The sequence below is a fragment of the Macaca mulatta genome, chromosome 6 (assembly GCF_049350105.2).
Source record: "Macaca mulatta isolate MMU2019108-1 chromosome 6, T2T-MMU8v2.0, whole genome shotgun sequence".
Lineage (NCBI taxonomy): Eukaryota > Metazoa > Chordata > Mammalia > Primates > Cercopithecidae > Macaca > Macaca mulatta.
The window spans coordinates 179,367,372-179,383,016 of NC_133411.1; the positions used below are offsets into that span (position 1 = coordinate 179,367,372).

At 47.9% G+C, this 15,645-nt stretch overlaps 1 protein-coding gene across 2 annotated transcripts in view; it reads left to right on the plus strand.

Annotated features, from left to right (window-relative positions):
* Positions 1-345: 345 nt before the first annotated feature.
* Positions 346-15,645, plus strand: part of KCNIP1 (potassium voltage-gated channel interacting protein 1) — a 232,720-nt gene continuing 217,420 nt past the window's right edge. The window contains exon 1 of one of the 2 annotated variants that reach the window (XM_028849912.2): positions 346-960. In XM_028849912.2, the coding sequence (XP_028705745.1) occupies positions 900-960 (61 nt within the window). In that variant the 5' untranslated portion in view covers positions 346-899. The remainder of the gene's footprint in view (positions 961-15,645) is intronic. The other variant, XM_015141392.3, reaches the window with a different exon arrangement.

Consider the following 15,645-nt stretch of genomic DNA (forward strand, 5'->3'; position numbering starts at 1 on the left):
CCCTTGAAGTCAAATGAAATCACAATGCACCACACACAGGAACACACACACACGCACGCGCGCACATCACACACACACACACACACACACACACACACACACACACAGAGTCTCCCTGGGGCCACTCAACCTACTGCCCCCTGAACCGCACCCATCAGCCAGGTACCTGGCCCCGGATCTGTCTCTTAGGGTCGCATGCTCCTGGGGGTCCCGCGCAGACCCCGGGCGGATGAGGGTGCGCGAGGGTGAGGGCGCAGGGCCGGGTGTCCCCCGCCCCCACCGTGCAGCCCTCGCCCCCGCCCCGCCCCTCCGCAGTTGCCAGCCCGCCGCCCCCTCCGCGGCTCCGACTCTCGCCCCGAGCGCTGGCGGCAGGCAGCAGGCAGCGGGCGGGCGCGCTGTGGCTCCGCGCCGCGCGGTCCGGGCTCTGTTCATTCATGATTGGTACTCGGCCCTCCGAGACCCAGCCCGAGCGCCGGGAGGGGAGCCGAGCGTGCGGCAGGAGGGGCGGGCGGACCGCGGCTCCCGCACCGCACGCGGCGCTGGCTCGGCAGCCTTGGCCGGGCGGGCGCGCTGGCCCCGTGTCCAGTGCCAGGCAGGCTTCAGGGCACCGTCCTCGGCCCTGGGCGAGGGAACCGGCCGGGCCGAGTCCTCGCGCGGGGAAGCGGTTCCGAAGGCTGGCGGGGAGCAGCTAGCCCTGAGTCCCTGCATGTGCCGGGCTGAAGAAGGAATCCAGAAACCTCCTAGCCTCGGCTCCACGCTCGCTGAATACCAAGCTGCAGGCGAGCTGCCGGTCGCTTTTCTCTCCTCCAATTCCGAGTAGACAAACCACGGGGATTTCTTTCCAGGGAAGGGGAGGGGCAGGGCCCGGGGTCCCAACTCGCACACAAGTCTTCGCCGCCATGGGGGCCGTCATGGGCACCTTCTCATCTCTGCAAACCAAACAAAGGCGACCCTCGAAAGGTAAGCGACCTCCTTCTTCCTTTTGTTCCCCTGTCTGGGTTTGGGGGTGCTGGGCGCCGAGGTGGGGTGTGCCACCTGCCTCCCTTAGTCCGGACTCCCCTCTCCACCAGGAGCCCGGACAGGTGATTATATCCAAAGGAGAGAGAAACCGGTGGGAGGGTTGGTGTGAACACCAGAGGAGGGAGCCAGAGTGGACGTTTGCCCCATCGGCGACTGGACCCCTCTGGGGCACCAGGCGCCGGGACTCTTCTCCTGGGGAAATCTCTGGGAGCCGAAGGAAGAAGCACGTTCACAGGTGGGGGTGACCGGATTCTCTGGTGGAAGTGTGTGTGACAGCTGGCGTTTGAGCACTCAGTGAGGGTGCTCCCACACTCCCACACTCCTCCCAGGCGGCTATGCCAGGTACAGACCTGAGAGTCCCTTCATCAGGAAGAGTGCTCTGTCTGCACCCCCGAAACCTCTGCAAGCCAAAAGGAATCAGCTACTGCCAGGGGTAAAACTCCCAGGCCTTATGTCCTGGTGGCTCCGGGAGTCAGGAGGAGCAACCGTGAAGGGCTGGCTGGGAGCTGAGCTTACAGCAAGGATTTAAAGCATAATATCCTGGAGTCTCTTCTGCCTGGACGCTGTTCCATCACCACCTGTCCCCAGCCGAGGCAGAGCTGATCTCACCACCTGTGAGAGAGTCCTCAAATGGGTCCAGATGAAGTTGAAACTAGTGTGTTGGGCCCTGGAGGACAATGCAGGTCTCCTTACCAGCAGTTCGAAAGTTAGTTGCTGGAATAAAGAGACTGGAAGCAGTTAGGAAACGGGAAATGATGGGTTTTGTTTTGTTTAATGTTCGAATGTCACTATGAGCGGTAAGATTTTAAGTAGCTTTGACACTTAAACATTCAAGTTCTACCATCGGAGCCCCCATCCTGGATACAGGTGGGAGTTACAGCTCCTACCCTATATGCCCGATAGTGAGTAGAAGTGCAATGGGGGTAAGGGACCCCTTCTCCTCTTAGAACGCGGTTGGTCTCACCCTGGTTAGAACCACAGAGATCTACGCAAGTAAACTGTCCCTGAAACCCCCTAGAAGAAGGGGTCCCAGCTTCTGGCCTAGATCCCAGAAGCATCAGGCTGGCTGAGCCCCAAGGAAAGCGATCTCTGGGTGCAGATCTTAGGTGCTGAAGCTGGGTTGACATTTACAGCCTAGAACATAGGAAGAGGCTTTGACCCATTTGTCCAGCTGAGTTACATGTCCTGCTGGCAAGGAAAGGACTGGTTGCCCTTTTACCAGTCCTGACCAGAACAGGTCTGCAAAGCTCAGCCCAAGGCCTTGACACTCCAAGCCTCACCTCTTGCAGATCCTGGGATGCTGCTTGACTGGAGACAATTTTCAGCACCAAATCTAGGTCTTCTCCCTCATCACCTGTCTGGCCACCATGCGGTCTCAGAGGCCAGGGGACTGTGGGGACAGGAAAGTCAGGGGCTTGTTTTTAAATATTTTGCATGCCTGTGGCTCTCCTGGGAGCTGGGTGTCACAGAAAGATCTCAGGCCCTAGATTCAAGTTGAGTCTGGGTATGAATCCCAGCTCTATCATTCCCTGCCTCTGGAACCTTAGGCAAGTCCCCCCACCTCCCTAAGCCTCAGGTTTTCATCCATAAAATTCGTATGCTACTTCCTGGAAGGAAACTGGTTATGTAGGAAGTCAAGGAAGGGGGGACTCGGCTTCATATTCTGTGTTGGCTGCAGCCACCAGGGACCCAGAGGAAGTTGTTGTAAGGATGTGAGAATTGAATGAATGATGAATACGGAGCTCTTTGCATAGGGCTGGGGAAAGAGTAAGAGCTCAGGCATTGCTGTCTACCATTTCCTTCTCCTGCCCCAAACATCCAGGAATTTACCCTGGATGAATTCCTGCAGGATTCCCGAAGTACAAAGGTCTTTGCTTCTGTCTCAGATTCAAAGAAAGAGAAGAGGGGGTACTAGCATTTAGTGTGCCCCTACTATGTGCTTGCCATAGTGCTAGGTGTTTTATCAACAACTCTCATTTAACTCTCACAACAATGTTTGTTTGAGACTCATGGCAGGTTCGGGGCCAATGGGTGGACTCCCAAGACAAGCTACCAAAGCACTGAGCACTCAGCCTTTCCTGCACAAAGCCTGTGACACTGGCGTGAGTTGTCCAGGGGTCCAGCTGCATATGTTCCCCCAGGCATTTGCCCCCGGAGCAGAGTCATCTCACTGCCTTGCACAGTGGAATGCTAATCAGCAGAAGACCCTTCTATGGGAAGCAGCTTGGAAACCTGGAGGGAGTCCTGGCTGGGGAGGCTAGTGGTCAGGGATCCTATCCTGGCCAGGTCACTTTTCCCCACTGGGGTCCCAGTTTCTTCTTTGTAAAAGGAGAAATTCACATTAGGCATTTCCTCAGGTTCCATTTGGTTCTCAAATTCTAATATTTTTGTGGTTGATGCTCTCACCGGAGCTGCTGCTATGATCTCAGAGACGTGAGGCTCAGATCTAATTAGAAGCGATCAGAAGAGAGCAGTTGGGATTTTTCAACTCAGGAATCAGTCTCCCTGCTGGGTTCAAATTCAGGCTCTGCCACTTACTAGCTGGATGACTAAGCCTTGTTTTCCTCAACTATAAAACAGGGGTAGTAGTAGTTACCATCTTAAAATAGCTGTTGTGTTGTGTGGATTTCAAGGATCATGCAAGTCAAGCATTTAGCACAGCTCTGAGCTATAAGTGGTCTGCAAATTTTAGGTACTATTCAATTTGTGGCTCTATTGTTTGGGGCTTCCAAACGTCCAGAGTAAGGCCATTTTCCAAGTAGGCAGTACATCTGAGAGTCTTAACAGCTCATTTCTGGAAACCTTATCCAGCCCTATCCAGATAACTAGGACCAAAAACCCAGGCACACAGATGCTCGTCCCTTGCTTCAGCCCTCACTGACCTCTACTCTGTGGCTTGTCCTGAAAACATCAAAGCCTGCTCAATTAAAATCCTGAATGCTTTGATAATACAATTTAGAAACATACATCGTTTTTAAATGGGGCAAAAACTCTGCATGATTAGTGCTGCAAGAAGATATCCAGCCCAACCTGGTGTTCAGAGAGAGCTCTCTAAAGGCAACAGAAATCTAAAGTAATTTAAGAGCCATGCCACTGAATAAAAATATTCAGGTTCACTTCCTGTCCTTCTCTCTGTTTGGGATCTTTGTGTGTCTTTAATTAAAAGTAGAAGAGCCCTGCTTTTGGGATTCAGCCTCTGCATCCCAGTCCCAGATAGAATTTCTGGCTCTAGCAGTTTTGCATGTGCATGACACACCAAGGACACTGCTCCTGGCCTTGAATGGGCAAGTGAGACAGGCTAGGGCATTGAGGAGAACCAGAGGAGGACCATACAGGTGCAACTGCCGGGCTTGTCGAGGGGGGGCAGGAGAATTTAGGGACAACATCACTAGATCAAGGCCATCTCAATAGAGAACTGCCTACTAGCAAATAATCCCACACTGCAGGGGTGGCTGAGTTAGAAATCCTCCATGACCGAGTGCAAGCATGCAGAACTTTCTGAAAGGGCTGAGCTTCGGATCTCCAGAATAGTCATAGCATAGGTGAGTAAACTGAACTCCATGGCTATCAGATGCTTTTACTAAGGCCACGTGGTGAGTTAATATGGTACTGGTTAATATAGGGCCAAACATGGGAATGTTCCTAATAGTCCCATATTTGCTCCTAGATCAATGAGCACCTCAGGGAACTTATGAAAGCAGAGTGCACCTGATGAGGCTGGGTTTAGGGTTTATCGGTCAAGGCAGTATTTTCAACCTAAAGATCTGGGAGGGTGACAAGAGACAGAAAGGCATAGAGAAGCAGTGGTCCTGTTGTCACATAGTCCTGTATGGCAAGTCATTTTAGCTTGTAAATGCTAGTTTCTTTATCTGCAAAAGGAGAATCCTGATTTATAGAAATGTTTGTGCTTTGGTCTTTACCCATCTTTGCATCTTTGCCTGTCCTTTTAATTCTGTAATACTCTCCCACCCCACCCCTTGCTACCTTGTCTAATAGTTAAAATTCCATGCACATTCCAAGACCTCACTCAGCAGTTTCCACATTCAGGAAGCCTTCTCCAAGCCCCAGAGAGAAGTGACTTCTCCCATCCGAATTCCCGTATTCTTTTAAGGCATACGTTTTCTTATGACTCACAATCGTGTTTGGAATTAGACAATCAGTGAAGATGTTAACCCCCTTTCCCCTCCACCAGAGGGCAGGGTTCTTGGGGTAGGAGTTCATCTAACTCATCCTTCACAACTCTCTGCTTGGTTCTGTGCACATAGTAGGTACTTAATAAAAAATTTTCTAGAGGAAATTATAAACAATGGCATGGTTGGCCACTCTCCATTATTTTCTAGAATTGCAGACCCTGTGGGAAAAGTTAGTTTCCCGCTGGAATTTCAGTTACCAGCCCTCTACCGGGAATGAATTCTGTTATTCAGCCTGCTGGTTTTGAATTGGCTTTGTCCATGAAATGTACCGAATCTGTTTACCATTTAGCAGGAAAGTGCTGAGAACAGTGATTCTACTCCCACTCCCCTCATAATCACAAAGGTATGAGGAACCCACGTCCAGCACCAGGCAGAGTTCTGGTCCCTCAATCCCAGAAGAAGCTCAGCGGAGCTCAAGATAGACAGAAAGAGAGAGATGGAAAAGAACAGAAGATAGAGGGGAAGGACTTACTGCCTAAAATCAGTGGGATTGTTTTGACTTCGTCTCTGGAAAAGGGCCAAGGCTTAGATCTCTTTGTCTATGTGGATGGGCCTTGCTCCATGAATGCTTTGTAAATGTGTAAGTGAATAAGTGAGCACATGCTTTAACAAATGAGTGAAAAGATAAATGATGGAATGAATGGGGGAAGCAGTAAAGGAGTGAATCAATGAAGAAACAAATGAATTATCAACTGAATGACAGAAAGAATGATGGAATAAATGACTGCATGAATGAATGAATATGTCCATAAATGAATGGACGATGAAGTGCCAGAACGGCTATCATTAAAAAACTATCTTTTGACAAAGAGCATTGATAGTCATGTTCTCCAAAGCTGAAAAATATAAATTCAGTCAAGAAGAGTCCTGGTAATTTTTTGGATACTGGTAGGTGTATAGCATCTTTGGAGAAGGTGAGGAGATGTCTAAGTTTTCACTCTTTTGCTGAAAGAAAAGTAGAGACTGACTCATGGTGAGTCCCCTTGTCTTCCCTTATATTTCAGGTTCACCCTTGCCTTGCCTGGGTGAGATCAGAATCTGTATATTTATCCACTTGTTCATTTGTTCACTTAGCCAGTCCCACAAATGTCCTTCAGCATTGTTTCCCTGCTGTCATTTCTGCCTAAGATCTACTCTGGCTTCCTCATCCTCCCTCCTCCTCCATCTCCTCATTCACCTGGCCAACTCCTACTTAGCCTTCAAGGCCCCATTTAATGCCACTGCTCTGGGAAGCCTTTCCCAGCTTCTGCAGGCAGAGCACATCTCTCCCCTCTCTCTTCCCTCATAGCTGTTGCTGCTTCCCCTCACTACAGTTCTGAACACACTATGAGGTTGTCATTGTGGGTTTACACATTTATCTCTCTGACTAGCTTTCAGGGACTGAGTCTTATCCCAGGGCCTCTGTCAGGCCTGACACTGCATCCAGACTTGATGGATGCTGGCGGCACGGAGGTAAGGATGGATGGGCCAGAGTGTGCGTTCTCGATGGCTCTGAGTGGTGCTGGAATGCAGCGGTGCAGATGAGGAATCCAGGTCTGCTCCTGGGGAGAAGCTCTGCAAAATTCTGCATAATGGCCCTGGAGCTGATGTTCCCATTCATCAGGCAGGGAAGGAGCAGTTTTTAGAAAAGAGAGAGAGAGCCTAAGAGTCCTAGGGCCTCCAGAGAAACTTCTCTTTAAATGCTTCCCTTTCCTCCCGGTAGTATTTTAAATAGGTCACCTTCTGGAAGTAGTTGCAGTCAGTTGGGATATTGCTAGCTTCCCATACCCCAGCCATGGGAGTAGTACTTTGGATTAAATCTTGTTATTCAAGGCCAGACTAAAAGCTTCACTGGTGCGGTGGGGGGAAGTAGGAACCACATACCACTCAAATCAGAAAGCTAGAAGTAGGATTGCATTATGGTTAGGAGCACTGCATTAAAATAAGAGAGCCTTGGGATTCAACTCCTTTTCTTCGGTTCATAGCTGAGCCTCTCTAGGCCTCAGTTTCCTCCTCTCTAAAATGGGGACAATGGGCCAGGTATGGTGGCTCACATCTGTAATCCCAGCACTTTGGGAGGTCGAGGTGGACAGATCATAAGGTCAGGAGTTCAAGACCAGCCTGGCCAACATGGTGAAATCCCGTCTCTACTAATAATACAGAAATTAGCCAGGTGTGGTGGCACGCTCCTGTAATCCCAGCCACTCAGGAGGCGTAGGCAGGAGAATCGCTTAAACCGAGGAGGCAGAGGTTTCAGTGAGCCAAGATTGCGCCATTGCGCAATCTCTAGCCTGGGTTACAAAGCGATACTGCATCTCAAAACAAACAAACAAACAAACAAAAAACAAAAATGCGGACAAGGACAGTGTCTCCCTACAGGGCAGCATGAGGGCCAAGAAGGAAGTGAACACGGTGATGCACACCAGGTGAGTTGGCAGTGCTGGCTTTGCTGCCGCCTTTTGTCCCATCTCAGGGCAGGCCCCTTCCTTCTGCCTTGCTCCACCTGGATGATGACGGTGTTACCCTTGGTAATCTCCCCATCCCTTTGAGCTGTGGCCTCTGATTCCAGCCCTCTGAGATCCCGAGCCACTATATTCATGGTCACTGGCACCCTAAGCAGTTTCTCTGGTGATTCCTAAGGGAAGTTGTCAACTTTAGATGGTAAAAGCAATTCCCAACAGTGAGGTATGAAAATGCAGGTTACCCGCCAGGGAGGATAATAATGCTAGCCCAAATCACTATGTCCTCCACCCAGTGCCAGGTACATTGCTCAGTTCTTTCCTGTGTTATTTTGTTAACCCCAACCCTGGAGGACAAGATGCTGTTACAGTTCTTATTTTGTAGTTGAGGAACCTGAGGCTCTAAAAAGGGAAGTGCCTTACTCAGGGTCATAGAACCTAGGAATCTCAGAGCCTGGTTCTGGTTGATGCCAGAGCCTGAGCTTCTAACTGCCATACTAACCTCCTCTCCTCCTGGCTTTGCCTCCGGAACCTTAGGGACCTGAGTAGAAAAACTGTCAAAACGGGTGCATGGATGTTGGGGACATTCAAGGATAGACTGAAGCACCTCATTAGCCACATGGAACAACTGAGCTACGTGCAGGCCCTGAGCAAAACGCTTTTAGCGCCATCCCAACCCCGCCTCCCCCTAGATCTATTTCCCTTTAATCTGATGCTGTGGAAGCCTGAATATGAAATGACTGGGGGCAAAAGGCCAATTAGCAAATTCATTAATAGGATTAAACGTCTCTCCTCTGCTCTAATCATTTATGTGAACTAAAATTTTCTCCCTTTGTTATAGCCATCATTGCCTGTCAGTGAAGATAGAGTGTTTAAATATCCTCCAAGTATGTTAGAATTGCAAACATTCAGAACTAGGGACCCGGATCAGAGTTTTCACATGGTCCAGGTGGGCAAGGAGAGGTCAGTCGGTTTACAAGTGGTTGTTACTGCTAAGAAAAAAAACACAAGAGCTTGCTAGTACATTTGCAAGTACCTTACTGCTATCCCGTTCATTTCCTTTCTCTCCTTAGCCACACGTTGGCCCGAATCACCTGCGTATGTTGTATGGTTGTTATGAGCATATACTCCTGGTTAGGCAGACCTAGAATTCAAATCCTGGCTCTGCAACTCATTAGCTGTGTGACATTGAACAGGTTACCTCGCTTCTGTGAACTTTCATCTCTACATAATCTAGAAAACGAGGATATTGTTGGTAATTCCCTCCCAGGTTGTTATGAGGATTAAATGCAATCATGCATGTAAGATGCAGCGGTCAGCACATAGAATGCACTAAAGGTAAATTATTACTATCTGGGTCTGTGCTCCTTAAAGTGTGCTCCTCAGACCAGCAGCCTCAGCATCAGTTGGGAGCTTGTTAGAAATACAGAGTCCCGGCTGGGCACGGTGGCTCACGCCTGTAATCCCAGCACTTTGGGAGGCCGAGGCGGGCGGATCACAAGGTCAGGAGATCGAGACCATCCTGGCTAACATGGTGAAACCCTGTCTCTACTAAAAATACAAAAAAAATTAGCCAGGCGTGGTGGTGGGCGCCTGTAGTCCCAGCTACTCGGGAGGCTGAGGCAGGGGAATGGCATGAACCTGGGAGGTGGAGGTTGCAGTGAGCCGAGATTGCACCACTGCACTCCAGCCTGGGTGACAGAGCGATACTCCATCTCAAAAAAAAGAAAAAAGAAAAAAGAAATACAGAGTCCCAGGCCTCAACTCAGTCAGACCTACCAGTCAGAACCTGCATTTTAACAAGACCACCAGATGGTTTATATGCCCACTGAAGTCTGAGGAATACTGGCCTAAAGCACAGATAATGGAACTATATGTATTATATTATACAAAATTATATATCAAGCTGGAAGAGGACTTTGAAGACTTCTGATTTAAGCCTCATTTTACAAATAAGAAAATAGAGTCCAGAGAAGGTGAATGGTTTGCCCACAATCACATAACTCAAGTGTCAGGCCTGACATCTGAACCCCAGCCCTGGTCATCTCATATAAGACGTTGTGAAGTCAGAAACCCAGATTTGCATTTCTGCAATCAAGCTTGTCTGTTTTTCTTTCTTTCTCTCTCTTTCTTTTTAACAACAAAGAAAAAGTGCAGGATGACGTATGCCCATTAAGTTTTAATTTACTCATTTTAAATGTTATTCCAGCCAAGTGAGATCCTGAATCTTGATTCCACCAGCTGTCATCTTCGCTACACTTCCAAGTTTTCTGCTACCTGAAGATATGATAAGGAGGCATTCTAGGTCTTTATCTAACTTGCTTCTAAGAACACAGGCCAGAACAGGGTGCAGGACAGAGCCGTGTGGACCGCAACTAGAGACTTACCTGCATAATGGATTTCACTGATAACGTTCAGAATCCCAGAGCGGGCTGGCAGCCTGGCTTACACGCAGAGCCTTTGTGTGGGATTTGAAGCCAGAAAATGTGACCAAAGTAGGAGTCTAAACAGACACAGGCCGGGCCTGGAGAATTAAAGTCAAATGCCTTTTCCAGGGGGTCTAGTAGGACCTCTCTGTTGGTGGGGATCCCCCCAAAAAAGCAATCTTTTTATTTTTGTAGGAGGCCTGTAGTGGTTTCATTATTATTCTCACTTTGCAGACTAGGAACTTCGGTTCAGGGAGGTTCTTGATTGGCTAGTGATTAGCGAGCAAGTACTTGAAGCGGATCTGATTGCGAGGCACTCCACCACCTGGGCTCCTGCCTGCAGCTGGAGGGCACATCCAGGACAAGCAAGCCTCTGAGCCCCAGGAAGAGGCTGAGCAGTGACGGCTAGTTTCCCAGCTCCCAGGAACTGAAAATGACAGCCTCCTCTTGGCTCCATCAGCTCCTCATCCATGCCAACCCTGGACCCAGAGTGAGAGGAGTGTTCTGGTGGAGACCATGCAGCTCCCAGCTGCCTTGGGGAAGCTGGCACATTTGCATCCGTGTGACTGAGGCTGCACTTTCTCTCCATCTCTGGGATTCGCCCATGTATGACTCTTCCAGATGTCCAAATCGTGCACTCAGCAGGGGTGTCTTCAGGAGGCTTCTCCACCCATCGAAGTCAGGGCAGCAAGGGGCTCCCCTTCTTTCCTTCCCCCTTTGCATATATCCAGCCCTGGGCTGATTAGGACTGTAAGCCCTGTATGCCCTAACACTAAAATGATCAGGTCCTCCCACCACCACCCCACCCTGCCCTGCCCCACCAATGGCTACACAGGCATTTCAAAGGAGAAACAGTAAGATAAGTCTAAGGAAGTCTGCCAAATTTGGATTTTTCCCATGTTGACTACTTTAGTGACTTTTCTGAAATAAAATATGCTTTCAAAACGCAATTTTTCATGCCTCTACTTTGCTAGTGCTTTAAGCATCTCTTGAGTGTGCCTGTGAGGCATTTCAGCATTGGAGCTGGAACCAGACAGGAAAAGGAAAAAACCGATCTGTATCGGGCACCAGCTGCATGCCAAGGACTGTGCAAGGTGTTGACAAAATAACAACAGTAACAAACATAACATTTAAATAGTCCTTGTGACATTTATATAGCAATCTGTGCCAAGTACCACTCTAAGCGCCTTTGGTACATTAAACTAATGTAATCCTCACAACAACCCTATGTGGTAGGCAGTACAATTATTCCCATGTAACAGATGAAATCTCACACTGTGAGAGGCAGGCACTGATCCCCCTATTTTGTAAATGAGGAAACTGAGGCTTGAGAAGAAGTGACTTGCCCCAAGTCCCCCAGATGCCTGGTGGAAGAACAGGGTTCACACCAGCTTTGGCCACTTCCAAAGCCCTTGATGTTGACACTCCAAATGCAAGCCTCACTCATTTCCTAGAAGCACCTTATGATTTGATATGTCCTCAGGGTGCATTATAAGAGGAGGTAGGAAAACCTGGGACTACAATGAGCATTGAATCTTGTCTTGATCTTCCCAGGGACCCTCTGTCATTCCCAATTGCCTATTGCATCTGTTCTCACCTGGTGCTACCATTCTGCCCTCCCTGGTTTTTCCCTTGCTAAGTGACCACTCTGTACATTGGTCCATATCATGTAGCCTCTGCTAGAGGCAATTCTAGCTCCCATTTGCCTTACCCTGAAGAAGAAGCTGCTGGAAAATTAGAGTTATGTTGGACACAGTCTTTGTCCCCAAGGAACTTCTCTCTGGTCATAATAATTACATTAACAGCAAATCTATGACATGCTACGTGCTAGACACTTTAGCAGCTTGACTTTATGTAAGCCTTACAGTATCCCCAGGAAGCGAGCACTATTACTGGACCCTTTCCAGATGAGGACACTGAAGACTAGAGGGCATAAGCAAATGTCCAATGTCTCACTTCTCATAAGTGGACAAGCCAGGATTCGAAACCAGATGGTTTGCCTCCAGTGCCTGCATGCTGAATCTCTGGACCAGGCTGAACCTGAGCGTTTAACTAGAGGACATTATAGATTATGTAACACTGTGGGGATTCAGAGGAGGGAGAAAGCACCTCTATCTGAGGGGCAGGGGCTGGAGAATTAGAGAAGGTGGCCGAAAGAGGTGGCATTAGAGCTTAGCAAATGAGCTAGGGGTTGGCCCAGGCAGGAATGTAGGTTAGTGAAGTTCTAGGCAGAAGGAACAGGATGAGCAAAGTCACAGAGGCAGGCAACAAGAAGGGGAAAGGAATTAAAAATGTCAGTGATGTTTTGTATGCTTGTGACTTGGAGGATGTTAACAGAAAGAAGATGCCATCAGAAGTGGGAGGCAAGGAGCAGAGTCAGGCTGTCCACGTTCAGGAGAGTGGGACAAGGTCCTAGGAAGTAGTGGACAGCAAGGATGAGAAAAGCACCGAGTAAGTAGGGATAGAGACTGTGCCCTCTCACCGCCAGCCTTGTCCCCCTAAGTGTCTCCCCATGATCACTGCAGCTTACATTTGATTCCTCCTTCTCCTCTCCCAAGGAACTTACTATTTGTCTCCATGATTTAGCCTTTGATTACCTTGTACTGTTCTATCATCATTCCCTATAAACATGCTTGACTCTCCAGCAAGAGTGACCTTTCCTCAGAGACCTGGATCTTTCTTTCTTCCCTTCTGAGCATCTTTGAGGATCCCAGGACAGTTCTGGGCAAAAGACTGGTACTTGGTGACTTGAACTGATATTTCACAGAGATGCACAAAGACTTGGGATTCCTTAATTAGAATTCATGTGGCAGAGAAACTTGGGCATGACTTTGAGGACCTCCCCCACTCGCCAACAGCATATTCACATGATATGAACATCAAAGATTGTGGCATGGTGCAAAAACATAGCACATTGGAGGCCATTCCATAACAACTTAGAGCTGATGAAGAGAGCTGATGGTCTGTTGGGTGAAATAGAATTGAAGGTCAATCCTAGCTTACCTTTTAGGAGCTGTGTGGTTTGAAGAAATTGTTTAGCCCCTTTCTGCATATCAGCTTCTTCATCTGTTAAACAATAACAATCATGGTATCAATTCATTGGATTGTCATGAGCATTAGTGAGATAATATGAATGTGTTTAGTAAGCTATAAGGCAGTGCATACATGGTGCGGATCAGTATTAGATGACAATAATGGTCATAGCAATAATAATGATTTTGATAATAGTGGTGGTGATGATGCTTGTGACGGTGTGACAGTGGTGATGGGGGTGGTGTTATTCGTGGTGGTAATTATTACATTATGGATGTATTTGTTTTCACACTGCTATAAAGAACTACCTGAGACTGGGTAATTTATGAAGAAAAGAGGCTTAACTGACTCACAGTTCCACAGGCTTTACAGGAGGCATGACTGGGGAGCCCTCAGGGAACTTACAATTGTGGCAGAAGGCTAAAGGGGAAGCAGGCACACTTTCACATAGTGGTAGGACAGAGAGAGAGCAAAGGGGGATGTGCTACATACTTTTAAACAACCAGATCTCATGAGAACTCCTTCACTATCATGAGAACAGCTTGGGGGAAACTTGCCCCCATGATCCAATCACCTCCCACCCGGTCCTTCCTCTAACATTGGTAACTACAGCTCAACATGAGGTTTGGGTGGGGACATAGAGGCAAACCATATCAAGGGATAATATTGTTGATGATGGCAGAGGTGTTGGTGACAGTAATGACAGTAGGGGCTTCACAGCAGTAATGATGATGATGATGGAGGATTACAATATTAGTGGTAATGGTGATTATTATAGTATAGATGATGTTGTTGATTATAAGGGTGGTAATGGTGATGATGGTAATGGTGGTAGTGATGGTGATGATGATGATGATAATAGTAATGATGATGATATGGTAGTAATGACAGTGATGGTGGTATGATGGTGCTGGTGATGATAGTGATGGTGGTGATGATGGTGATGGCGATGGTAGTAGTGATGGCGGCGATCATGAAGGTGGTGGTGATGATGGTATTGGTGGTAGTAATAGTGGTGGTTATGGAGGTGGTGGTGATGACGGAGATGGTGGTGATAATAATAATAGTAATGATGATGGTGTGGTAGTAATGACAGTGATGGTAGTGGTTATAGAGGTGGTGATGATGACGATGGTAATGGTGGTAGTGATGGTGATGATGATGATAATAGTAATGATGATATGGCAGTAATGACAGTGATGGTGGTATGATGGTGCTGGCGACGATAGTGACGGTGGTGATGATGGTGATGGTGATGGTAGTGATGGCGATCATGAAGGTGGTGGTGATGATGGTATTGGTGGTAGTGATAGCGGTGGTTATGGAGGTGGTGTTGATGACGGAGCTGGTGGTGATAATAATAATAGTAATGATGATGATATGGTAGTAATGACAGTGATGGTGGTATGATGGTGCTGGTGATGATAGTGAGAGTGGTGATGATGGTGATGGCGATGGTAGTAGTGATGGAGATCATGAAGGTGGTGGTGATGATGGTATTGGTGGTAGTGATAGAGGTGGTTGTGGAGGTGGTGGTGACGATGGAGATGGTGGTGATAATAATAATAGTAATGATGATGGTGTGGTAGTAATGACAGTGATGATAGTGGTTATGAAGGTGGTGATGGTGATGATGGCAATGGTGGTGTGATGATGGTGAAGTGATAGTGATGGTTATGGAAGTGGTGGTGGTGACAAGGGTGATGGTGCTGAGAATGATGATGATGCTCTGGTAGTAGTGACAGTGATGTTAGTGGTTATGGAGGTGGTAATGGTGATGATGGTAATGGTGGTAGTGATGGTGGTGGTGGTAGTGATGATGGTGACAGTGATAGTGATAGTGGTGATGGTGACAAAGGTGATAGTGCTGATAATGATAATAATAATGATGATGCTGTGGTAGTAATGACAGTGATGGTAGCGGTTATGGAGATGTTGATGGTGATGATGGTAATGATGGTAGTGATGGTGGTGGTGGTGGTGGTGATGATGGTAATGGTGATATAATGGTGGTGGTTATGGAGGTGTTGGTGGTGGCAATGGTGATGGTGGTAATGATGATAATAGTAATGACGATGGTGTGGTCGTAATGATAGTGATGGAGATGGTATGGTGGTAGTGATGGTAGTTGTGATGAAAGGTGGTGATGGTGGCAGTGGTGATCGTAGCAGAAGGACTGATGGTGGTGATGGTGGTGATGATATAGTGATGTGAGTAGTAGTGTTGTTGGTAGGATGATGGTGGTAGTGGTGTCAACAGCACTGGTGAATTGGAGGCAACCATTCTCTTTGTCCAAACTATCTTCTTTGACTGGGCTGCACAGAAGGGTTTCCAACCCCCAGAACGTGAATTCCCCCAGGTGTATTTGTCAAAACTAGGAAAGAATAAGACAAATCAGCACATGCCTCCAGATTTCTTCTCTTATTCCTGGTTGGTACTTTCAGAATCATTTTAATGTAAGCTGCCTTCTTGACATTTGCATTCCAGCACGTAGCACAGTGCCGTGGCTCGTACATCGTCAAGTCTTCAATAAAT